Genomic DNA, 26,405 nt, shown 5'->3' on the forward strand with positions numbered 1-26,405 from the left:
GTGTTTACGAGGTACAACTTAGAGACATCGAGTGGGAGGAGAAAGTCCCCTCTATGAAAGAGATAGAAGTAACAAGGAAAGAAATAATGAAACACTTGAGTAATCTCGATGTCAGAAAATCTCATGGACCATATGAAATGGCAAACTGGATTTTGAGAGAATGCAGGAATGAACTAACAGACAAAATACATAATCTAATATGCAGTTCATTGAAAGAAGGAAAAGTTCCAGAAGATTGGAAAAGAGCAAATATATAACCAATATATAAAAGGGGAAACAAGGAAGACCCTAATAACTATAGACCGGTCTCTCTTACAAGTACGATAGCTAAAATCTGTGAAAGAATGATCAAAATTAGATGGGTAAGTCATTTTGGAAAAAAAAAAAAAAAAACGTACTAAATCCAAGGCAATTTGGGTTTAGACAAGGACGATCATGCGTCACAAACTTGATGTGTTTCTATTCAAGGTTAATGGATGGTGCTACATAAGAAATTTTTAAAGAAATTAGAAACTGCAGTAAAGTGGATGGAAGACTTCTTGCATGAAAGGAAAATGAGAGTAGTGATAAGAGCAAACACTCTAATTGAGATGAAGTGATTAGTGGAGTTCCACAATGAATAGTTTTGGCCCCGATAATGTTTGCTATATATATTAATGATATGGATAAAGGAGTTGAAAGTTATATGAGCTTCCATGCGGACGATGCAATATTATTGAAAAAAGTGAACACTGTAGAATATTGTGAGTCGCTGCAGAGTGATCTCAATAAAGTATGGGAATGGAGTAGGAAGTGGGAGATGGAATTCAATATCAAGAAGTGTAGCATAATGGAATTTGGAAGAAGCAAAAAAAGAATAGTGGGAAGAGGAAGAAATTAAAAAAGTAGAAAATGAGAAGGACCTGGGAGTCATTATTATGAATAATATGTCCCTGGGAAACATATAAACAAAATTTTTGGAGAAACTTATAATTTAATAAGAACAATCAAAGTGGCATTTACATACCTGGACGAAGAATGTGAAGAAAATACTAGTCACTTTGATAAGACCAAGAATGGAGTATGCAGCGACGACGTGGTCACCAAGTACAAAAAAATTTATAACAAAACTTAAAAGAATACAAAGAGCAATTACGAAATTGGCACCAAAGCTCTCAGAATTATCCTATGAGGAGAGACTGGCAAAACTTGAACTACAGACATTAGAGCAAAGAAGAGAGAGAGAAGACTTGATAACTGTTTATAGAATCATGAAAGGCATAGAAATTGTTGATAGAGAGGATTTAATAAAATGGGGTAATAGAGATACAAGAGAACACGGAAAGAAAATCAAGAAAGACAATTATAGAAGAACAGCTTTCCCCACAGGATAATAGACGTTTGGAACAAGTTAGATGAAAATGTGGGTGTGTAAAAACGATACATGAATTTAAAAACAGTATAGATAAAACGAGATATGAAGATGGGACACCACGAGCATAGCTCCCCTTCCCGTAAAATACAACTAGGTAAATACAAACAACTCGACGGCGCAGTGCAGTGGTAGCGTTCACAACCGCTACTACAGCAGTCCGAATTCGAATCCCGCCCAGGGCTGAAATTATCTCAGTATCGCTGTACTGCGAGTCGTTACTCCAACTCTCGTGGAAGTTGGGTGTGTGTGTGTGCGTGTAAGGTTACAACATTACCCATAGATCGGTCATATATGAGCTCTCATCCGGGAGGGAAATAGATGTCGATCACGAGTCCAACACGTGATCCAAGATCATGGTGAATTACGCATACATACACACACACACGTGCCATATGACCTCTGTGTTCTCATCCGGGAGGATAATAATCGTTCATCATGAGTCCAATACGTGATCCAAGACTGTGATGAATCTCACTCTCTCTCTCTCTCTCTCTCTCTCTCTCTCTCTCTCTCTCTCTCTCTCTCTCTCTCTCTCTCTCTCACACACACACACACACACACACACACACACACACACACACACACACACACACACACACACACACACACACACACACACACACACACGCACACACACACACACACACGCACGCACGCACGCACACACGCACTCGCGAGTGCGCGCACACACACACACACACACACACACACACACACACACACACACACACACACACACACACACACACACACACACACACACACACACACACACACACACACACACACACACACACACACACACACACACACACACACACACACGCACACACATACACACACACGCGCGCACACATACACACATTTACATTCTTCAGTCTTGTTATCTTATATCTTACATTCGTTTTTATCGGCATTATGGCTTGTCTGTTCATGGAAGTGCTAGAAACAGGCAGTTATATTGATATGGTAAGAAGTACATGGTGAAGATACGTATATTTGTATATACACGTATTTATGTATATATACATATAATATATATATATATATATATGTATATATATATATATATATATATATATATATGTATATATATACATGCATATATATATATATATATACATATATATATATATATATATATATATAGTCTGTGTGTGTGTTTCTGTGTACGCGCGTGCGTAAGCGTCATTACTCGCGTACTTGTGTTTGTTTCAGTATTTATTAATTTTTTTCGGTCTGCGTTCTACAGGAAATCCTCTGCCGGCTACAACCTGACAAGCCTCATGGTCGGGTCGGAGGGGACTCTGGGCCTCATTACCGAAGCCACACTGCAGCTGCACGGTCTTCCTGAGACGCAGCTGAGCGCTGTCTGTAGCTTTCCCACCGTCAGGGCAGCTGTTGATACCACGATCGCAGCTCTTCAGTGCTCCCTTCCCGTGGCCAGGATCGGTTAGTTTAGGTCCTCAAGCTAGTTAATAAGTAGACCACCTTGTATCATGATAGATATATGAAGTATAATTGTTACCAATGTTGGTGGCTTCATGGGATGTCACACAACGTTGTCTAGTTTTTACACGTCATTGTAGTTGCTTGTCAAGTCATTGCGCTATCATGAAGCACACTGACCACACTGATCATGGGGACAATTGTAAGCAACAACAATCTGAAGTGCTGCTTCTTCTTATGGATTGGAAAGAGTTGTATTTTGACGATTCTTCCAGAATTCTTAGACGAGGTTGCCTTGGACGCTTGCAACCAGTATTCGGGACTTAGCTACAATGTGCTTCCCACTCTCTTTTTCGAGTTCCACGGATCGGAGGCAGAAGTCAAAGCGCAGGCGAAGTTCTTAGGTAAGTACCCGTGTATAGCGTGTGTCATTTTCATTGATAATGGAATTCAAACTGCCCCAGATCCAACCACCATAGAGGACACAGAGCACTCATACTACAATGTCCCACGCTGACTATCCCCAGACGACAAGACAATATCTTTTTTTCTAAGTGACATATGATCCCATCCGGGGTCTGGAGGCCGTGGTCTTCTGCAAAAGAGACCAGGGGCAATGGATTGGTTGATTGATTCATCATTAGAAATGGTTCGGATTTCCTCAGATCTGGTTAATATGATAGTTTGTATTGTTATTCTGTATCTGTTTCCTTTTGAATACTCTAGTACATTGTATCGATGCCGTTGCAGGAAACGCCAGACCAAGTGTTCTCAACTTTTATTTTCACATATCCCATACTCTATGTATTACTGTTATTAAGCTTCCTTGATACCACGTCAATACTGACTAAAATCGCCGGGCATCCAATAACTTCTACTAGATTTATGTTAATGGCACCGCTTGTGAAACTTTACAGCCCTGTAGGGTACCCCCAGGCAGAATGGGGTCCCAATAGATCAAGCCCCCGTTCAGTTCGTAGTCCGGCTCCTCAGCAGAATTAGATCCTTTTAGCGTTTGCCGAGGCAGATTGTATGTACTCTAATCCTCCACACCACCGTACCGAAGATACAACACCTCACCTTATAATGTTCCACTCGCCTTATTAGACAACAACAAAATCACCACTTTGAGAGATTTGAGGGCCAATCCGATGGCCGTTGCGGTTACGTGGAAGCTGTGGGTCTTCTTCAAGAGAGACCTGGGGCAACAAGTTCATTGATTCTCCACACAGTTCAAAGAACTTATATGAATCTCTAGTCTTCTCTGGAAGATTAGATAATTTTATGGATAGGGATGACAGGTAGTAAGGGACATGGAACTGCCTTCTGTAGGGCTTATGGTCTCTTGCAGTCTCCTCTATTCTTATGTTCTTAAATATCATTTCTCTTTTACACATATGTAGCTGAGATTTCAAAGGAGTTCAGAGGCGGTGATTTCCTCTGGGCGGTGGAGACTGAGGCGAGGTCGCAGCTCTGGAAGGCTCGCCACGACCTCTTCTACGCGTCCCTGGCCCTCCACCCCGGATGTCGCTGCGTCGTGACCGACGTCGCGGTGCCCATCTCCAGGCTCCCCGATCTCGTGGAACAGGCTCAGGTTCTCATACAGGACGCAAATCTCGTCGGTAAGCACACAGACCCTGGAAATGCACACGTGTGTCTAAGTTAACATTATTCAAAGGTTTCATTGGTTCTCCAGATCACATTGTTTGCCATATATATATATATATATATATATATATATATATATATATATATATATATGTATATACATATGTATATATATATGTATATATATATATATACATACATATATATATATATATGAAATATGTATATATATACATATATATATGTTGCATCATGATTTAAACATAGACTTCTATTAAAATTGTTCTTTCAGGACCGATGCTAGGCCACGTAGGGGATGGCAACTTCCATACTCTTCTCCTCTTCGACCCCAAAGAATCCAGTCAGTTTCAGGCTGCCAAAGGCGTTGCGGACAGCCTGGCCAGGTGAGATCCTTCGGAGGGGGTTTCGTTGGGGATACACGCAGAAGGGAAAGACCGCTTCATGGTCGTGAAGGGTTGAGCTGTGATCCTCAACCTGTGGCCCATAGGCCACTGGGGGCCGCAAAGGGGGCCAAGGGAGCCAAGGGGACCCCAACCCGGAAACTAATGGTAGGTAGTGGTTGTCTCAAGGTTTTGTTCACTGGTTAAAAGGAAGTTAACAACAGGAGCACATAAGTGTAGGGTACACATGGAAACAGGTGGAGAACCTATGGAGTAGCTTCTTAGACCTAATGACATTATTTTTATATGTTGTGGGACACCAACACGTGCATGCACGCACACACGTCGATCGTCACAGTGTAAAAATGTCTCAACTAGAAATCCCGAGAAACAACGGAACTTCTCAACAGGAAACCTAGTTTGTATTAAATGGGAAGGGGAATATTTGTTGATGCCCGTGATGATCTAATATAGTAGAAAAAGTGAGTATTGAAGAAAATGAAAATGAATCGAAACAGACCAGGAAATGGCGATGGAGTTGAACCCAACGTAAACATTGGAAGAGCAGAGATCCCTACTGGCACAATACCGAAGCGTAGCGAAAACATCGAAACACCATTGGGTGTTTTAAGGTATGATGAAGAAGAATTTTTTTCTGGATTTAATAAATATGACAGAAGACTGAGTAGAATTATAGATATAGAAAAAGAGACGAGATCATGGAATCAAGAGATTATAGATCTAAAGAAAGAAATCATACACATAAAGAATGAGTACAAAAAAACCTACAAAGAACTGAGGGACTTAAAGAAAGAAAATGCTGAAATAAACAACGAAGTAAGTGAACTGAAAAAAAGAGTTAATCAAAATAAAAAAGTGAAAGTGTAAGGATGAAAAACCACCAAAAAAGATGTGAATAAACAAATTATAGCGGTGACCGAAAAGGGTGAACGAAATATAGGAGAAGACTTACAGAAAATCAGGAAAAAAATGGAAAAAGTACCAAGAAAGCCAAGAGATAGCTTTCAAAGAAATTGTCCAACAACAAATACAGTTATTCAAGTCAAGAGTTGGGTTAGAGATACAACAGACAAAAGAATTGCATAGTAGTGTATGAACTAAAGGAAAAACATAACTTAGGTATTTGAGAGAAAAAGAAGAGAAGGAAATAGCAAGAAATTTTTTGAAAAATTCTGAAATCAGTACAAGACGAAGAGCAAGAAATAGAAAACGAAATAGAAGTGCATAGATGGGGCAATACTCAAAAGAAAAAATCGACCTTTAAAGATCAAATTAAGGTCACAAACAGTAGCGGAAGTATTAACAAAAGCAGGAAGGCTAGCAAATAGAGAAAACTATAAAAGTATATGGATAAAAAAAGAAATGGACAATGAGGAAAAAGAGAGAAGACACTATGTGAAGCTACATACACATACCAAAGGCTTTTTCCCGCTTACACGGGAGGTAGCCAAAAGACAAAGGCATAGAAACCACTCCCATCCATTCCATACCCTACATACTCCACTCCCCTCTACCCTCTTCCCTTCCTCTTATCTTGGCACCTCCTGGATGACGGATCATCCCTGCATCTTGTCCACTGCCCTGGGTCAGAAGCAGCGTCACAAGACACAGTACATCCACAGCAAGGACGCTTCATTAATTCGGCAACCCCCCTCTCTGTTCTCTCATGCAGAAAAGGAGAAGACGGGGAGAAATCCCTTTGGGCTGTGTCAATTCATTTCTCATACATACTCCCTCACCCCTTTCCCCACCCACTACCCCTCATGGATCACAGCATCATCCATACACAACCCTTCTCCATTCACCCCTATCTTCTGTCCTCTCCCGTACTTCCTCCCAATGTCCCTTTTACCCAATCCATTCATCTCATCCTAGGACGCCCCCTCATGTTCACTACTTCCACCTCTGCCTTCCATACCTCTTTTACTAATCTTTCTTCACTCCTTTCCATGCGTCCAAACTATCCTAATACTCTTTCATCAACCCTATCTCCCAACTCCCTTTCCACCCCTGTTCTCCTCCTCACCTCCTCATTTCTCACTCTATCTAGCCTAGTAACCCCTATCATACTTCTCAGGCATTTCATCTCAAACACATTCAGACTCCTTCTCTCTTCCTCTCTTATGTTCCATGTTTCTGCCCTGTACAGTACTGTCGGCACAATCACTCCTTCATACAATCTCCTCTTAGCATCCATTCCCAAATGTCTATTTCTCATTACACTTTTTTAATCCACCAAGGCATTTACTCGCTTCTCTCAATCTACATTCCACCTCCACCCCCACTCCTCTCTTTCCTGCCACATTCACACCCAAGTATATAAAACTATCCACTTCCTCCAGTCTCTCTCCCTTAATACTCACTTCCAGCCTGCTGCCACTCTCTCCCCTTGTACATCTCATCACCTTACTTTTACCCACATTTATCTTCAACTTCCTTCTTTCACACACCTTCCCAAACTCTGTCACTAACTTCCTCAATCCCTCCTCTGATCCTGCTACAAGCGCAGTGTCGTCAGCAAACAACAGCTGGCTTATCTCCCACTTTTTTCATTTTTTAACCATCTCCAAACCCTGACCCACTACCCTTGTATTCACCTCTCGCACTACCCCATTCATGTATAAATTGAAGAGCCAGGGCGACATAACACATCCCTGACGAAGCTCTACTACTCGCGTCAAGACTCTTGACTGCTCTTAACACTTTCCTCTTATCCCATATATCCGCAAAACCTCCCACAATGCCTTCTCGTCTATCCTGTCATAAGCCATTTCCAAATCCATAAAAGCCCAAAAAACATCATTATCTTTTCCTATAGCTTTCTCACATATCTGTCTTACCACAAAAATCTGATCCACACAATCCCTACCTGTCCTAAACCTACACTCTTCCTCACGAGAAAAGAATAGAGATGAAAAAGAAGGAGTTCTAGTGGAGAGTACTAGACATGAGGCTGAGAAAATGGTATATAAAAAAAGGAACAGAGAACAAGATAGAAAAGGAAAAAATTAAAAGTGACTTATACTAATGTAGACAGCTTGATCTCAGGATTAAATGAAGTAAGTGATTATCTGTCAGAAGAAAAACCAGATATAATGGGAATTGTGGAGACGAAATTAAGGGGTCCACTATCACCAAATAGTGTTGGACAAGGATTATATAATCACTGGATGAAAAATAGAGAGGAAAAACAGGGTGGAGGAGTCATGTTTTTTACTAAGAAAAACTTAAATGTGACGAAGGTTACAGAGGGAGAAAACAGTGTGGAAATGATCATGATAAAAGTTGAAAATAGTGACATGAAAAGTAGAAAGTTTGTGGTGACTTATGTGCCCCCAAAAATGGGTTCTTGGAAAGAGAGCGATTATTCTAAAATGTTAGAAAACACTAGGTATTCATTAAATGAGTTGCTGGAGGATGGATGAAACGCAAAACTTATGGGAGATTTTAACTGCAAAGAAATATTTTGGGAAGAGATGATAGTATAAAAGGTAATAAGCAGTATAAAAGGTAATAAGCTGCCCAAAGAAGGAAAAATACCAGAAGACTGGAAAAATGCCAATATCATACCATTATCTAAAAGGGAAAACAAAGAAGACTCAACAAATTACAGACTAGTCTCCCTTAGAAATACAGTAGCCAAAATTTGTGAAAAGTTATAAAAAAATAGAGGTGAACTATATACTAAACCCAAGACAACTCAGATTTAGACAGGGAAGGTCATGTGCCACAATTTTGATGTTTCTATTCAAGACTAATAAATATAATACAAGAAAGGGATGGATGGGCCGATTGTGGTTTCCTAGATTTATAAAAAGCTTTTGATAAAGTACCCCACAAAAATTATTAAGAAAACTGGAAACCATAGGAGGGATACAAAGAAAACTATTGGAATGGATGGAGGATTTCTTGCATGAAAGAAAAATGAGAGTAGTGCTCAGAGATAAGAGTTCTACTAAGGAAGAAGTGAGTAGTGGTGTCCCCCAGGGATCAGTATTGGCTCCAATAATGTTTGCTATTTATATAAATGACATGGATGAGGGTGTGGAATGTTACATGAACTTTTTTTGCAAATGACGCAAAACTGATGAGGAAGGTAAGAATGGAGTCAGAAGTAGGAAGTGGACTTCAACATAAAGAAATGTAGCATAATAGAATTTGGAAAAAGTAAAAAAGTAAAAAGGTAAAAAAAAAAAAAAAAAAAAAAAAATTATATATATATATATATATATTTATATATATACATATATATATATATATATATATATATATATATATATATGTATATCAGGATAATATAAAATCTCTACAAAGGAAGTAAAGAAAGTGAGTTCTGAAAAAGACCTGGGAGTAGTTAATTATCACAAAAGACATGAATCCTGATAAACAGATAAATAAAATTGTGGGGGGAAATAAAGTTGGCCTTTACCTACTTGGTCAAAGAAATGGTGAAGAAAATACTAATCACACTGATAAGGCCAAGACTGGAGTATGCAGCGACACTATGGACACCCAATACTAAAAAGAATATAAAGAAAATTGAAAGAATCCAAAGAGGAATTACGAAGATGGCCCAACACTTTCAAAACTGTCATATGAGGAGAGATTGTCAAAGCTGGAATTACCGACTCTGGAACAAAGAAGAGAATGAGGTGACCTATTGACCATTTATAGAATCATAAGAGGCATGGAAGTCCTTGATAGAGAAGACATCTAAATTGGGATAAGAGAAATACGAGAGGACGTGAAAATAAACTAAAAAAGGACAGTTGTAGAAGAGACCTGAAAAAGAACAGCTTTCCACACAGAGTTGTGGATGTCTGGAACAAATTGGATGAAACAATAGTATGTGCAAAAACCATACATGAATTTAAGAGCAAACAAGATACTGCGAGATACAAAGACGGTGTACCACGAGCGTAGCTCCCCTCCCTGTTAGATACAACTAGGCAAATGCAACTAGGTAAACACACACACACACACACACACACACACACACACACACACACACACACACACACACACACACACACACACACACACACACACACACACACACACACACACACACACACACACACTTTCGTCGAATGGGTGGCGAGAACTAGAGTTCCGAAGAAAAAGGAAAATCTACGTGGATCTCAACGTCCAGGAAGTGCCTTATTGTATTTATAGGAAAGGGGAGAGCTCGTGGTATAGTGGGGGGGTGATAGGGAAGGAGAAATGTAGGGATTATTGAGGGAAATGGAAGGAAATGAGGAAGAGGGGGACATGGTCCAGGAGGCCAGGCGTCTTGTAAATAAAAGGCGGATTGATGACGTTGACTTTGGTGATGACGGGATCAACAAAAATGTAAAGATTAGAAGTATAGATAAGAGCAGCACAGTGGAAGGTGATGATAATAGTTTCCAGGGATTTAAAGAGGGTGGGGGGATACCAACCTCCCCCGATTGGCAAGACTAGAGGAGAAATTTGATAAGATGACCGAGCATTGGGAAAACAGGTTCGGTAACGTAGCCAAAATTGCACAAAGAGTTAAAAGATTAGAAGAACTAGAGAAGGCGAACAAAAACTTAACTTTAGAAATAGAAGAATTAAAAAGACAGCTAAAAGAAGTAAAAGATGAGAATGAGGAATTAAAGAAGAAGAACAAAGAGAATAAAGAGGCCATAGCAAAGGAAGCACAGGGCTGGAAAAAAATCCAAGAGAACAGTAAAGTTGCATTTACTGACATAATAAAACAGCAAATGAAAGAACAAACTGAAGACTCAGTTATTAAAGTGATGAGACAGAAGGAGAATATAGTAAGAGACTTAGCAGATAAAAAGAAATGTATAATTACATTAGGAATGGAAGAGAAGTATAATCTGAATAGAACCACAAGAATTAAAGAGGAAAAAGAAAAAGTAAGCAGTTTACTAGAATTAGTTCAGGAAGATGAACCTGAAACCATGAAACAAATTGAAGAGATGTAAAGACTCGGAAAATATAATACAAATAAGACCAGACCAATTAAGATTAAATTCAGGTCACGAACGACAACAGAGAATATCTTAGCAAAAACAGGGAAACTAGCAAACAGTGAACAAATATAAAAAGGTATGGATAAAAAGAGAAATGAATAGAGAGGAAAGAGAGGAGGAAAAATGAAAAGACAAGAAGCTAAGGAAAAAAAAAAACGAGAACAGAACAGAGACAGAAAAAGAGAAATTCTATTGGAGAGTAGTGAATATGAAAGTGAGGAGATGGGCCATACCAGAGAAAAACAAAAGGGAAACAGAAAATACAATGGAAGTAGCAGAAAATTAAGAATGTCTTATACAAATATAGATGGATTAATAACAGGATTGAATGAACTGAATGATTATCTGAAGGAAAAAGAAACGGACATAATGGGAATTGTAGAGACAAAGTTAAAAGATCCACTACCACCCAACAGTGTAGGCAATGATGCATATAATTATTGGATTAGAAACAGAGACAAAACAAGGGGGTGGAGTTATGTTCCTGACTAAGAAAGATATAAACGTGAGGAGTGTCACATATGGAAAGAATACAGTAGAGATGATTATGATCGAAGTGGAAGACAGAGATAAGAAGAACAGAAAGTTTGTGATAAATTATGTGCCTCCAAAAACAGCCTCGTGGGAAGAGAGTGAACATAAAAGTATGTTAGATGACACAAGGATAACATTAAATAAGATAATGGAAGATGAAGGAAGAATAGTTATGATGGGCGACTTTAATTGCAAAGAAGTCTGCTGGGAAGAGATGACAGTAAAGAGTGGAGACGACTCATGGGGAAATGTTCTACTCGAGATGATTATTGACCATACAATGACACAATGGATACAAGAGAACACTAGGTATAGAAATGAAGAAGAACCTTCGAGACTAGACCTAATAATCACATCAGAACCTAAAATAGTGGAAAAGATTGAATATAAGACACCAATAAGTAAAAGTGACCACATATTGATTGAACTGGAACTAAACGAGGAAAAATAGTTTTTTTTCTTTTTTATAAAATAAGAGAATTCTTTCAAAAAGAAAACTGGGAAAGAATATACAAAGAAGAAACAACAGTGGAAGAGAAATGGAATATTTTGACAAAAATTTATAAAAAAAGGAGTGGAAAAATATGTCCCAAGACAAAAACAAGAAAAAGAATATGTAAAGTGCGGGTACAACAAAAGTTATAAGGAGTTAAAAGACAAAAGAGATAAAGCCTGGACCAAATAGAAAAAACGCAAAAGACCTAAAAAATGGAAAATATATACTAGTTATAGAAATGAATACGTACAAGTGTGTAGAGAGAAAAAGATAAAATATGAAAAAGATGTCATTGAAAAATGTAAAGATCAACCAAAACTATTCTACAGATTTGTAAACAACAAACTGAAAAACAAACAAGATTTGGAGAAATTAAGACAAGGAGGAGTTGAATACACAGAAGAAATAGAAATGGCAGAAATTATGAACAAGCATTTTAAATCAGTGCTTACAAGGGAGAACATACAACCTGGAGAGATTGAGTGGGGAAGAGAAAGTCCCCCCTATGAAAAAAATAGAAGTAACAAAGAATGAAATAATGAAACATTTGAGTAATCTTGATGTCAGAAAATCGCATGGACCAGATGAAATAGCAAACTGGATTTTGAAAGAATGCAAGATTGAACTGCCAGACAAAATACATAGCATAATAAATAGTTCCTTGAAAGAAGGAAAAGTTCCAGAAGATTGGAAAAAAGCAAATATAGTACCTATATATAAAGGGGGAAATAAAGAAAACCCTAATAATTATAGACCAGTCTCTCTAACAAGTACAATAGCAAAAATTTGTGAAAGAATTATCAAAAGTAGATGGGTCAAGTATTTAGAAAAAAAGAACGTGCTCAATCCAAAGCAATTTGGATTCAGACAAGCACGATCATGCATCACCAATTTAATAAGATTCTATTCAAGGCTAATAGATATAACACAAGAAAGAGATGGATGGACTGATTGTGCATTTCTAGACCTAAAAAAAGCTTTTGACAAAGTACCACATAAGAAGTTGCTTAAGAAATTAGAAACTGAAGGAGGAATACAGGGCAAACTGCTTAAATGGATGGAAGACTTTTTGCAAGAAAGAAAAATGAGAGTAGTGATAAGAGACAAACACTCAAATTGGGATAAAGTAATAAGTGGTGTTCCACAAGGAACAGTTCTGGCTCCAATAATGTTTGCTATATATATTAATGATGTGGATGAAGAAATTGAAAGGTATATGAGCTTCTTTGCAGATGATGCAAAACTGTTAAAAAAAGTGAACACGGAAGAAGATTGTAAGTCACTACAGAGTGATCTAAATAAAGTATGGGATTGGAGTAGGAAGTGGGAGATGGAGTTCAATACTAAAAAGTGTAGTATAATTGAATTTGGACAAAGAAAAAAAAATAGGTTTATAAAACTTGGGAGAAGAAAGAATAAAAAAAGTTGAAACTGAGAAGGACCTAGGAGTCATTACTATGAATAATATGTCACCTGAGAAACATATAAACAAGATTTTTGGAGAAACTTATAATTTAATAAGAACAATCAAAGTGGCATTTACATACCTGGATGAAGAAATGTGAAGAAAATACTAATCACTCTGATAAGACCAAGATTGGAATATACAGCAACGATGTGGTCACCAAGTACAAAAAAATGTATAACAAAACTTGAAAGAATACAAAGAGCAATTACAAAATTGGCACCAACACTCTCAAAACTGTCATATGAAGAGAGACTAGCAAAACTTAAGCTACAGACACTAGAGCAAAGAAGCAAGAGAGGAGATTTGATAGCTATCTACAGAACCATGAAAGGCATAGAAATTATTGATAGCGAGGATCTAATAAAATGGGATGATAGAAATACAAGAGGACACGGAAAGAAAATCAAGAAAGACAGCTATATAAGAGATCTGAAAAAGAACAGCTTTCCTAAGAGTAATAGACAGTTGGAACAAGTTAGATGAGAAAGTGGTGTGTGCAAAAACAATACATGAATTTAAAAATAGTTTAGATAAAATGAGATATGAAGACGGGACACCACGAGCATAGCTCCCTTTCCCGTAAAATACAACTAGGTAAAAACAACTAGGTAAATACACACACACGATCGTCGAATTGACGGCGAAGATTGGAACTCCGGAAAAAACGCAATTTTCGTGGATTTCAACGACGAGGGAGTACCTGTGTTGTATTAGTAGGGAAGGGGAAAGCTCGTGGTGTAGTGGGAAGGTGAAGAAAAAGGAGAAGGGGAGGGATTATTGAGGAAAATGGAAGAAAATGAGGAAGGGGACGAACGGGCCCCGGACGTCAGAAGGAATGTAAACAAGAGATGTGCAGACGACACAGGTGAAGTCGAAGAAATCAGTAAAGGCATAAAAATTAGAAATATAGATAAGAGCAGCGCAATAGAAAGTGGAGATAATTATTTCTATGGATTTAATGAGGGAGGAGATGACAACCTCCCCCGATTAGCAAGTCTAGAGAAAATGAACGAATCATGGGAGGTTAGGTTTAGTAATTTGGCACTGATTGCACAAAGAGTTGATGATTTGGAAGACCCAAAGAAGGAGAACGAAAACCTAAATAAAGAAATAGAAGAATTAAAAAAAACAGTTAAAAGAAGTAAAGGATGAGAATGAGGAATTAAAGAGGATTAATAAAGAGAATAAAGAGTCCATAGCAAAAGAGGTAAGTGGTTGGAAAAAGGTTCAGGAAAAAAGCAAAATTGAATTTAGAGATATAGTGAAACAATAGATGAAAGAACACACGGAGGACACAGTTATTAAAGTGATGAGAGAGAAGGAGAATATAGAGACTTAGCAGATAAAAAGAAGTGTATAATTATATTAGGAATGGAAGAGAAGCATAATCTAAATAGGACTACAAGAGTAATATATGAGAAAGAAAGAGTGAACAAAGTACAGAAAATATTTCAAGAAGGTGAGCAGGAAATAGGAAAAGAAATTGAAGAAATATATAGACTTGGCATATACCGTATAAACAAGACCAGACCAATTAAGGTTAAATTCAGGTCACAAACGACGGCAGAGAATGTTTTATCAAAAAAACAGGAAAACTAGCAGGAAGTGATCAGTACAAACAATTATGGATAAATAGAGAGACGAATAAAGAGGAAAGAGAGAGAAAAAATAACAATTGAAGCTAAGGAAATTATGAGATTTTTTTCCCCTTAGCTTTGATTCTTTTTCTCTCAGAGTCAGACAAAGAGAAATTCTATTGGAGAGTAGTGGATATGAAAGTGAGGAAATGGTTTATAGTAGAGAAAAACATAATCCAAATAAGACCACAAGAGTAAAGGAGGAGAAGGAGAAAGTAAACTAGGTATTAAATGTAGTTCAAGAAGATGAACAAGAAATAGTGAAAGAAATTGAAGAAATATATATACTAGGGAAATACAATATAGACAAGACCAGACCAATTAAAGTTGAATTCTGGTCACAAACGACAGTAGAGAGTATCTTATCAAAAACAGGGAAACTAGCAGACAGTAATCACTATAAACAGGTATGGATAAAAAGAGAGATGAATTAAGATGAAAGAGAGGAAGAGAAAACAAAAAGAATCGAAGCTAAGGAAAAAATGAGAACAGAACAGAGTCAGACAAAGAGAAATTCTATTGGAGAGTAGTGGATATGAAAGTGAGGAAATGGTTCATAGTAGAGAAAAACATAATCCAAATGGGATCACAAGAGTAAAGAAGGAGAAGGAAAAAGTAAACTAGGTATTAAATGTAGTTCAAGAAGATGAACAAGAAATAGTGAGAGAAATTGAAGAAATATATAGATTAGGGAAATACAATATAGACAAGACCAGACCAATTAAGGTTGAATTCAGGTCACAAACGACAGTAGAGAGTATCTTATAAAAAAAAAAGGGAAAATAGCAGACAGTGATCAGTATAAACAGGTATGGATAAAAAGAGAGATGAATAAAGAGGAAAGAGAGGAAGAGAAAACAAAAAGAATCGAAGCTAAGGAAAAAATGAGAACAGAACAGAGTCAGACAAAGAGAAATTCTATTGGAGAGTAGTGGTATGAAAGTGAAGAAATGGTTCAACAGTAGAGAAAATAGAAAGGAAACAGAAAACAGGATGGAGATAACAGAAAATTAAAAGTGTCTATCACATATATAGATAGGTTAACAACAGGCTTGAATGAACTGAATGATTACCTGATGGAAAAGGAACCTGACATAATAGGAATTGTGGAGACAAGATTGAAAGGTCCATTATCACCCAATAGTGTAGGACATGATGCATATAATTATTGGATTAGAAATAGAAAAGTAAAACAAGGGGGTGGAGTTATGTTCCTGACTAAGAAGGATATAAATGTAAGGAATGTTACATATGGAAAGAATAGAGTGGAAATAATTATGATGGAAATAGAGGACAGGGACAAGAAGAGCAGGAAGTTTGTAGTAAATTATGTGCCTCCTAAAACGGCTTCGTGGGAAGAGAAAGAACACAAAAATATGTTAGAAGACACAAGGATAACACTAAATAAGATAATGGAAGATGGAGGAAGAATAGTTATAATGGGTGACTTTAATTGTAAAGAAATCTGCTGGGAAGAGAGGACAGTGAAGGGTGGAGACGATCTATGGGAAAAATGTCTTACTTGATATGATTATAGAACATACAATGACACAATGGATACAAGAGAATACTAGGTATAGAAATGCGGAAGAGCCATCGAGACTAGACCTAATAATCACATCACAACCTGAAATAGTGGACAAGATTGAATATAAGACACCAATAAGTAAAAGTGACCACATATTGGTTGAACTGGGACTAAATGAAGAAAAATACATGGAAAAACACGAACAATATAGAGAGGGAAGACTGATAAATGGATAAACAAATTTTGATAAAATAAGAGAATTGTTTAAAAAAAAAAAAGCAGACTGGGAAAGGATAAACAAGTAGGAAACAACAGTATAAGAGAAATAGAAAATTTTGACAAAAATTGATAAAGGAGTGGAAAAGTATGTTCCAAGAAAAAAAAAAAAAAATGTTGGTACAACAAAAGATGTAGCGAGTTAAGAGACAAAAGGGATAAAGCTTGGATGAAATGTAGGAAAGGCAAAGGACCAGAAAAATGGAAAATATATACTAGTTATAGAAATTAATATGTACAAGTGCGCAGAGAAGAAAAGAGAAAATATGAAAAGGATGTCCTAGAAAAATGTAAAGATAAATCAAAATTATCTTACAGATTTGTGAACAATAAGCTGAAAAAAAATAAAAATAAAACTACGACAAGAAGGAATCGAATACAAAGAGGAAATAGAAATGGCAGAAATTATGAACAAGCATTTTGAATCAGTGTTTCCAAGGGAGAACATACAACTTAGAGATGTCGAGTTGGAGGAGAAAGTCCTCCTATGAAAGAGATAGAAGTAACAAGGAAAGAAATAATGAATCACTTGAGTATTTCGATATTAGGAAATCGCATTGTCCAGATGAAATGGCAAACTGGATTTTGAGAGATTGCAGGAATGAACTAACAGACAAAGTACATAGTTTGATAAGCAGATCATTGAAAGAAGAAAAAGTTCCAGAAGATTGGAAAAGAGCAAATATAGTGCCAATATATAAAGGGGGAAACAAGGAAGACCCTAATAACTATAGACCGGTCTCTCTTTCAAGTACGGAAGCTAAATTTTGTGAAAGAATGATCAAAATTAGATGGGCATGGCATTTTGAAAAAAAAAAGTACTAAATACAAGGCAGATCATGTGTCACAAACTTGATGTCTTTCTATTCAAGACTAATAGATATAATACAAGAAAGAGATGGATGGGCTGATTGTGCTTTTCTAGGCCTGAAAAAAGCTTTTGATAAGGTGCCACATAAGAAGTTGCTAAAGAAATTAGAAACTGCAGATGGAATACAGGGCAAACTACTGAAGTGGATGGAAGACTTCTTGCATAAAAAAAAAAAAAAAAAAAAAGTGGTGATAAGAGACAAACATTCTAATTGGGATGAAGTGATTAGTGGAGTTCCACAAGAAACAGTTCTGGCCCCAATAATGTTTGCTATATATATTAATGATATGGATGAAGGAATTGAAAGTTGCATGAGCTTGTGAGAATCAACGCCGTGTGAGATCGAAACCTTTATTGGTACGACGTTTCGCTTGTTACAGCTTTTTCAAGTACAGACATATGGCAAACACTCTGAGTACATATAGGCCGACGGGGAAGGAACTGGGAGAGATTATCAGGGAGGGGTGGGTGGTAGGTGGAAGGGCGGAGGGGGTGTGTGAGAAGGGGACGGGTGGGACTTGGTGGAGAAAAAGGAGGACATTTCGGACAGTTTGTTGAAATGGAGTAAGGGGGACTTTCAGGTAGTGGGCCAGTCCAGCAGGACTATCAAAGAGCTCTTTAGAAGGAGTGACAGCGCCCTTCCACCTACCACCCACCCCTCCCTGATAATCTCTCCCAGTTCCTTCCCCGTCGGCCTATATGTACTCAGAGTGTTTGCCATATGTCTGTACTTGAAAAAGCTGTAACAAGCGAAACGTCGTACCAATAAAGGTTTCGATCTCACACGGTGTTGATTCTCACAGTCTTGTCAGCTTTTGCCATTGTGGTTCAACTTGTATGAGCTTCTTCGCAGACGATGTTGAAAAAGTGAACTTTGGAATATTGTGAGTCACTGCAGAGTGATCTCAGTAAAGTTAGGGAATGGAGTAGGAAGTGGGAGATGGAATTCAATATTAAGAAGTGTAGTATAATGGAATTTGGAAGAAGCAAAAAAAAAAAAAAAAAAAAAAAGAATAGTGGGATCATATAAATTGGGAGAGGAAGACTTTAAAAAAGTAGGAAATGAGAATGACATAGGAGTCATTATTATGAATTATTTGTCCCCTGAGAAACATATAAAAAAAAAATTGAGAACATGGTGAAGAAAATACTAGTTACCCTGATAAGACCAGGATTGGAGTACGCAGCGATGACCTGGTCACTAAGTACAAAAAGATGTATAACAAAACTTGAAAGAATACAAAGAGCAATTACGAAATTGACACGAATGCTCTTAGAACTATCATATGAGGGGAGACTGTCAAAACTTGAGCTACAGACATTAGAGCAAAGAAGAGAGAGAGGAGACTTGATAACTATTTATAGAATAATGAAAGGCATAGAAATTATTGATAGAGAGGATGTAATAAAATGGGATAGTAGAGATACAAGAGGATACGGAAAGAAAATAAAAGAAGACAATTATAGAAGAGACCTGAAAAAGAACAGCTTTCCTCACAGGATAATAGACGTTTGGAACAAGTCAGATGAAAATGTGGTATGTGCAAAAACGATACACGAATTTAAAAACAGTCTAGATGAAATGAGATATGGAGATTGGACACCACAAGCATAGCTCCCCTTCCCATAAAATACAACTAGGTAAACACACACACACCAATGACATGACACCAGACAAACATATCAACAAATTAGTTGGAGGAACTTTCAATTTATTAAGTTCAATGAATGTGGTCTTTGACTAGATGGATGAAGAAATGGCAAAGAAAATATTAGTTACATTGATAAGACCAAAATTGGAGTATGCTGCAACACTATGGACATCTAGTAATAAAAAGAACATAACGAAATTAGAAAGAATTCAAAGAGCAATGACAAAGATGGCACCAACACTCTCCAAATTGACATATGAACAAAGATCAGACAATGCTAACTATTTTCATAATTATAAAAGGGATGAAAGTCCATTCACATTCCATTCCCTACATACTCCACTCCCCTCCATTCTCTTCCCTCCCTCTTATCTTGGCACATCCTGGATGATGGGTCATCCCTGCATCTTGTCCACTGCCCTGAGTCACAGGCAGTGTCACAAGACACAGCACATCCACAGCAAGGCCGCTTCATTAATTCGGTAACCCCTCTGTCCCCTCATGCAGAAAAGGAGAAGATGGGGAGAAATCCCTTCAGGCTGCGTCAATTTATTTCTCATATATACTCCCTCACCCCAACCCCGCACCCACTCCCCCTCATGTATCACAACATCATATATGCACAACCCTTCTTCATTCACCCCTATCTTCTGTCCTCTCCCGTCCTTCCTTAATAGACATTCCCCTCTTTCCCAATGCCCCTTTTACCCCATCCATTCATCTCATCCTAGAATGCCCCCTCATATTCACTCATTCCACCTTTGCCTTCCACACCTCTTTTACTAATCTTTCTTCACTCCTTTCCATGTGTCCAAACCATCCTAATACTCCTTCATCAACCCTATCTCCCAACTCCCTTTCCACCCTTGTTCTCCTCCTCATTTCTCACTCTATCTAGCCTAGTAACCCCTATCATACTTCCCAGGCATTTCATCTCAAACACATTCAAACTCCTTCTCTCTTCCTCTCTTATCTTCCATGTTTCTGCCTGTGCAGTGCTGTTGGCACAATTACTCCTTCATACAATCTCCTCTTAGCATCCATTCCCAAATGTCTATTTCTCATTACACTTTTAATCCCACAAGGCACTTACTTGCTTCTCTCAATCTACATTCTACCTCCAGCCCCACTCCTCCCTTTCCTGCCACATTTGCACCCAAGTATCTAAAACTATCCACTTCCTCCAGTCTCTCTCTCTCTTAAAACTCCTTTCCAGCCTGCTGCAACCCTCTCCCCTTATACATCTCATCATCTTACTTTTACCCACATTTATCTTCAGCTTCCTTCTTTCACACACCTTCCAAAACTGTCACTAACTTCCTCAATCCCTCCTCTGATCCTGCTACAAGCGCAATGTCATCAGCAAAGAACAACTGACTTATCTCCCACTTTTCTCCATTTTCTTTAACCATCTCCAACCCCCGACCCACTACCCTTGCATTTACGTCTTGCACCACCCCATTCATGTATAAATTGAAGAGCCAGGGCGACATAACACATCCCTGATGAAGTCCCACCTTTACCACAGACCACTCGCTCCATTTCTAATCCTGACACAAGCTCTACTACTCTCATAAAAACTCTTGACTGCTCTTAACAGCTTTCCTCCTATCCTATATATCTGCAAAACCTCCACAGTGCCTTCCTGTTTGCCCTGTGATAAGCCTTTTCCAAATCCTTAAAAGCCCCAAAAAACATCCTTACCTTTTCCTCTAGCTTTCTCACATATCTGTCTTACCACAAAAATCTGATCCACACAACCCCTACCTGTCCTAAAGCCACACTGTTCCTCACCAATTACTCCCTCTGTTCCTCTCCTAATCCTCTCAATCAAGACCCTCCCATAAGACTTCCCAACTACACTTAACAAACTGATCCCTCTGAAACTACTACAGTCACACTTGCCCCCCTTTCCCTTGTAAAGTGAAACTAAACAGGTACTCCTCCAGTCCTCCGGCACTCTATCCTATCCAGCATAACTGTACCTCCCTTTTTCAGACATTCTGCATGGCATCCATCCAACCCAGGTGCTTTACCTGCTCTCATCATCTTGACAGCTGCTTTCACTTCATCTTTCCTTATTTCTCCTCCATTTTCCTCACTCATCACTGTCATTTTCTTAGCGCTTCTCACTGCAACTACCTTTCCGTCCCTATCCTCCTTCACATTTAGCAACTCCCTAAAATACTCTGCCCACCTTCCTCTCACTGCCTTCTCTTCCATTATCATCTCTCCATCCTCACGTTTTACAATTATGTAAATAAAATTAGGTAAATACACACCTGCATGCACATGAGTCTCAAGGATTGGAAACTTCACTGGATGTGTGTGCATGTTAACTCACAGCATTACCCATAGAACAGTCTACATAAGATCTCTGAGCTCTCATTTGGGAGGGTAATATTTATCCGGCATTTGGTGCAAGACTAAGGTGAAATGTGCACACACACACATTTCTTTGGGAACAGGAAATTCCTATTTATGATAATCTTGTTTTCCTTTTGGTTATATAGTATCCATACAATGAACAACCATCTGGTACACTTGTTGGACATAATAAGATTTAAGGAGAATTGAGGTTTGAAACTATTTCCATACAACTTTTTTTTTTATTCCCCAGTCAAGATCAGGTGACGTCATCACATCTGACAAATGACATGACATCGTGATGACCTGCCCTGAACCATCCACAAACTCACTATGAGGCAAATAATTTTATAATTATTTGTGGCAGAACACCATGTCTTGTAATTGCATTCTTACCTTTAATTCCACTATGAACCCCATTTTGTTTTGAGCGTGGATTTCTTACCCATGACAGGCACTGCTACTAAATGGTTCACACCCAAAATAACCTGGCTCTTCCTGTACTCTAGATGAAGCCAAAATTAGTGTATATAAAATGATCATAGTAATTTTCTCTTGCCTTCTCAGGTTGGCTTTGTCTATGTCAGGCACCATAACAGGAGAACATGGCATCGGCCTGGGCAAGATGCATCTGTTGCAGGAAGAGCTTGGAGCCCAAGCCACTCACGTCATGAGAACAATCAAATCTGCACTTGACCCACTGGGAATCATGAACCCGGGCAAGGTGCTGCTGGCACAAACGCAGTGCAACTAGTCAGTGGGTTGAAGGGGGTGGAGCAAAATGAGGGAGGATGAGTGACTTGCCCCCTGCCTGGATGCATTTTTTTCTCTTATGTTCTGGGCTAATGTCAGGTGATTTTATTCACCTCATGGGCAGTCAAGATCTGCCCTTTAGTTGAACAACAGCATCTGGTATAATACAGAACAAAAATATATAAATTATATACCCATAGGATAGGAATGAATAAGAAGGATTGGGGAGAAAAATGGTAACCTAAGACTACCTGTCTTTGTGGTTGTGGTTGTGAGTTATTTGGTGACATAATGAGGATTTCCATAAAGACCATGTCAGTGTTCCAGGGCAGCAAGAAGATCGACCGTTGGTGAGAAATGTGGAGGAAAGGAATTCTTCTTGAGTTAATTGGGGAAATGAATCAAAAGTAGAGGGAATGAATGTACAGCTGGAAAAAAAATCAACAAGAGAAAGCTGAACATACAGATAGAAATGCATGAGAAATCACATAAACTCGTGATTCTAAATATGCGGCACAGATAGAAATGTATGTTATTTGTTTTTTTCATTGGCACAATAGTGTCTGGCAATAAGGAAAAATGTTAAACTTTGGTCATAAATCAAGTTTAATTGAAGCATTTATTGACTATTTCCCACCCTTTATTTTGTGTACTTCTTCTTGGATCTAATGATCATATCTACCTATTCTATCTATATACCAAGAACTTTTCCACCATATAAGGAAGGTAGCCAAGTGAAAGGCATATACCCTCTCCTACCCATTCCACTCCCCTGCACCACCCTTTCCTCCCTCTCATTATATCTCCTCATGGATGATGGGTCATCCCCGTATCCCACCCACTGCCCTGGGCCACAAGCAGTGCAGCAAGACACAATACATCCACAGCAAGGCTACTTCAGTTAATCGGTAACCCTCCCTCTCAATCCCGTCATACAGAAAAAGAGAAGATGGGGAGAAATTTAAGATATATGTATACAAATGTATACATACTCTAACATGTGCACGTGAATGTTCATAAACCTCTGACACTTCAGGAGCATTGTAAATAGCTCATGCTCTCAGAGCAGATGTCTAATGATGAATGAAAATGTCTTTGGTCTTCTCATTGTTGGTCATCCAGCAGTGTTGTGTATTTTTACAAAGGATTACAACAAATGATTACAAAGGCGGAGCATGCCGGCAGGAGACCTTTCGGTCCATATCTAGGTTCGATGCAGAAAAAAAAAATAATAATAATAAATGAATAAATACATACATATATACATATACCAAGGCTTTTCCCCCCTTACTAGGGAGGTAGCCAAAAAGGAAAAGGCATAAAATCATTCCCACCCATTCCATCCCTGAAAACACTCCACACCCCTCCACCCTCCCTCCCATCTTAGCACCTCCTAGATGACGGGTCATCCCTGCACCCTGTCCACTACCCTGGGTCAGAAGCAGTGTCGCAAGACACAGCACATCCACAGCAAGCCCGCTTCATTAAATTGGCGACCCCCCCTCTCTATCCCCCCATATAAAGGAGAGGACGGGGAGAAATCCCTTTGGGCTGCGTCAAAATTTTGCTCACACACACTACCTCACCCCCCATCCCCCCGTCCATTCCACCTCATGCATCACAACATCTTCCATATACAACCATTCTCCATTCACCCCTGTCTTCTGTCCTCTCCCGTCCTTCCTCAACAGACATTCCCCTCTTCCCCAAAGCCCCCTTCACCCCATCCATCCATCTCATCCCAGGACGTCCCCTCATGTTCACTCCCTCCACATCTGCCTTCCATACCTCCTTTACTAGTCTTTCTTCACTCATTCTTTCCATGTGTCCAAACCATCCTAATACTCTTTCATCAACCCTATCTCTCAACTCCCTTTCCACCCCTGTTCTCCTCCTCACCTCCTCATTTCTCACTCTATCTAGCCTAGTAACCCCCATCATACTTCTCAGACACTTCATCTCAAACACATTCAAACTCCTCTCTTCCTCTCTTATGTTCCATGTTTCTGCTCCATACAGTGCTGTTGGCACAATTACTCCTTCATATAGTCTACTCTTAGCATCCATTCCCAAATGTCTATTCCTCATTACACTTTTTAATCCACCAAGGCATTTACTCGCTTCTCTCAATCTACATTCTACCTCCACCTTCACTCCACCTTTTCCTGCCACATTTGCACCCAAGTATCTAAAACTATCCACTTCCTCCAGTTGCTCTCCCTTAATGTTCACTTCCAGATTACTACCACTTTCACCCCTTGTACATCTCATCACCTTACTTTTACCCACATTTATCTTCAGCTTTCTTCTATCACACACTCTCCCAAACTCTGTCACCAACTTCCTCAGTCCCTCCTCCGATCCTGCCACAAGCGCAGTGTCGTCCGCAAACAACAGCTGGCTCACCTCCCACTTTTCTCCATTTTCTTTAACCATCTCCAATCCCTGACCCACTACCCTTGCATTTACCTCTCGCACCACCCCATCCATGTATAAGTTGAACTGCCAGGGTGACATAACGCATCCTTGACGAAGTCCCACCTTTACCGCAAACCACTCACTCTCTCCATTTCTAATCGTGACACAAGCTCTACTACTCTCATAAAAACTCTTGACAGCTCCTAGAAGCTTTCCTCCTATCCCGTATATCCGCATAACCTCCCACAGTGCCTTTCTGTCTACCCTGTCGTAAGCCTTTTCCAGATCCATAAAGGCCCAAAAAACATCCTTCCCCTTTCCTATAGCTTTCTCATATATCTATGTTAGCACAAAAATCTGATCTACACAACCTCTACCTGTCCTAAATCCACACTGTTCCTCACCAATTACTCCCTCTGTTCCTCTCCTAATCCTCTCTATCAAGATCCTCCCATAAGCCTTCCCAACTACACTGAACCTCCTTTGTTAAGACATTCTGCATGGCATCCATCCAAACCAGGTTCCTTACCTGCTTTCATCATCTTAACTGCTGCCTTCACTTCATCCTTCCTTATTTCTCCTCTATTTTCCTCACTCATCACTCTCATTTTCTTAGCATTTCCCACTGCAGCTATCTTTCCCTCCCTATCCTCCTTCACATTTAGCAACTCCCTAAAATATTCTGCCCATCTTCCCCTTACTGCCTTCTCCTCCATTATCATCTCTCCATCTGCACCTTTTACCTTTTCTTCTCTACTTGATTCGCCTCCTCTTCCTCTCTTAATTTCTTTCCAAAACATCTTTTTATTACTTTCAAAATTTTCTGTCATACTCTTACCCCATTTTACATCTGCTCTCCTCTTTGCCTCCTTTACCTTTTTCTTTACTTCTTTTTTCTTTTCTTTGTACGTCTCATGTGACTCCCTCGTCCTATTTTGTAACCAATCTGTGTAAGCTCGCTTCTTCTCTTCTACAACCTTCTTCATTTCCTCATCCCACCATTCACTACCCTTCCTTCTATTTCCTCCTGTCCTTCTTGTTCCACACACCATCTTTGCACATTTTGTGACTCCCTCCTTGAACCATCCTCATTCCTCCTCCACTGCTTGGATGATTTGAGATCATTACTGATAATTACGCCGAGATCTTTTTCACTATTCACTTTTGTTAACGAATTTTCAAATAACTTGTAATCGTACTTACTGTTATTTTTACCTATGTGCATTACCTTGCATTTAGTTGTGTTAAATTTCATTAGCCACTTTTCAGACCATTGCTGTAATTGATCTAAATCTTCTTGAATATCTAATTGGCTTAAGTGATCATTTGCCATTCCGCACAGTTTTGTATCATCAGCAAATTTGGAAACAGTAGATTTTAGTCCATGGTCTATATCATTTATATATACTATGAATAGAAGTGGCCCAAGAACGCAACCCTGAGGAACTCCACTTGTAACATTTTTTCATCTAGAAGTTTTTCCATTTAA

At 38.8% G+C, this 26,405-nt stretch overlaps 1 protein-coding gene across 2 annotated transcripts in view; it reads left to right on the forward strand.

The window, feature by feature from the left end:
* Nucleotides 1–26,405, forward strand: part of LOC143025474 (putative D-lactate dehydrogenase, mitochondrial) — a 313,466-nt gene that overhangs the window by 248,451 nt on the left and 38,610 nt on the right. The window contains exons 6-10 of one of the 2 annotated variants that reach the window (XM_076185195.1): nucleotides 2,667–2,866; nucleotides 3,139–3,267; nucleotides 4,267–4,485; nucleotides 4,764–4,875; nucleotides 22,313–23,113. In XM_076185195.1, coding sequence (XP_076041310.1) covers nucleotides 2,667–2,866; nucleotides 3,139–3,267; nucleotides 4,267–4,485; nucleotides 4,764–4,875; nucleotides 22,313–22,499 — 847 coding nt within the window. In that variant the 3' untranslated portion in view covers nucleotides 22,500–23,113. Of the gene's footprint in view, nucleotides 1–2,666; nucleotides 2,867–3,138; nucleotides 3,268–4,266; nucleotides 4,486–4,763; nucleotides 4,876–22,312; nucleotides 23,114–26,405 lie in introns of those variants that run through there. The other variant, XM_076185196.1, reaches the window with a different exon arrangement.

This window comes from Oratosquilla oratoria, chromosome 5, assembly GCF_046742065.1.
Source record: "Oratosquilla oratoria isolate Oo_2021 chromosome 5, ASM4674206v1, whole genome shotgun sequence".
NCBI classification, from domain to species: domain Eukaryota; kingdom Metazoa; phylum Arthropoda; class Malacostraca; order Stomatopoda; family Squillidae; genus Oratosquilla; species Oratosquilla oratoria.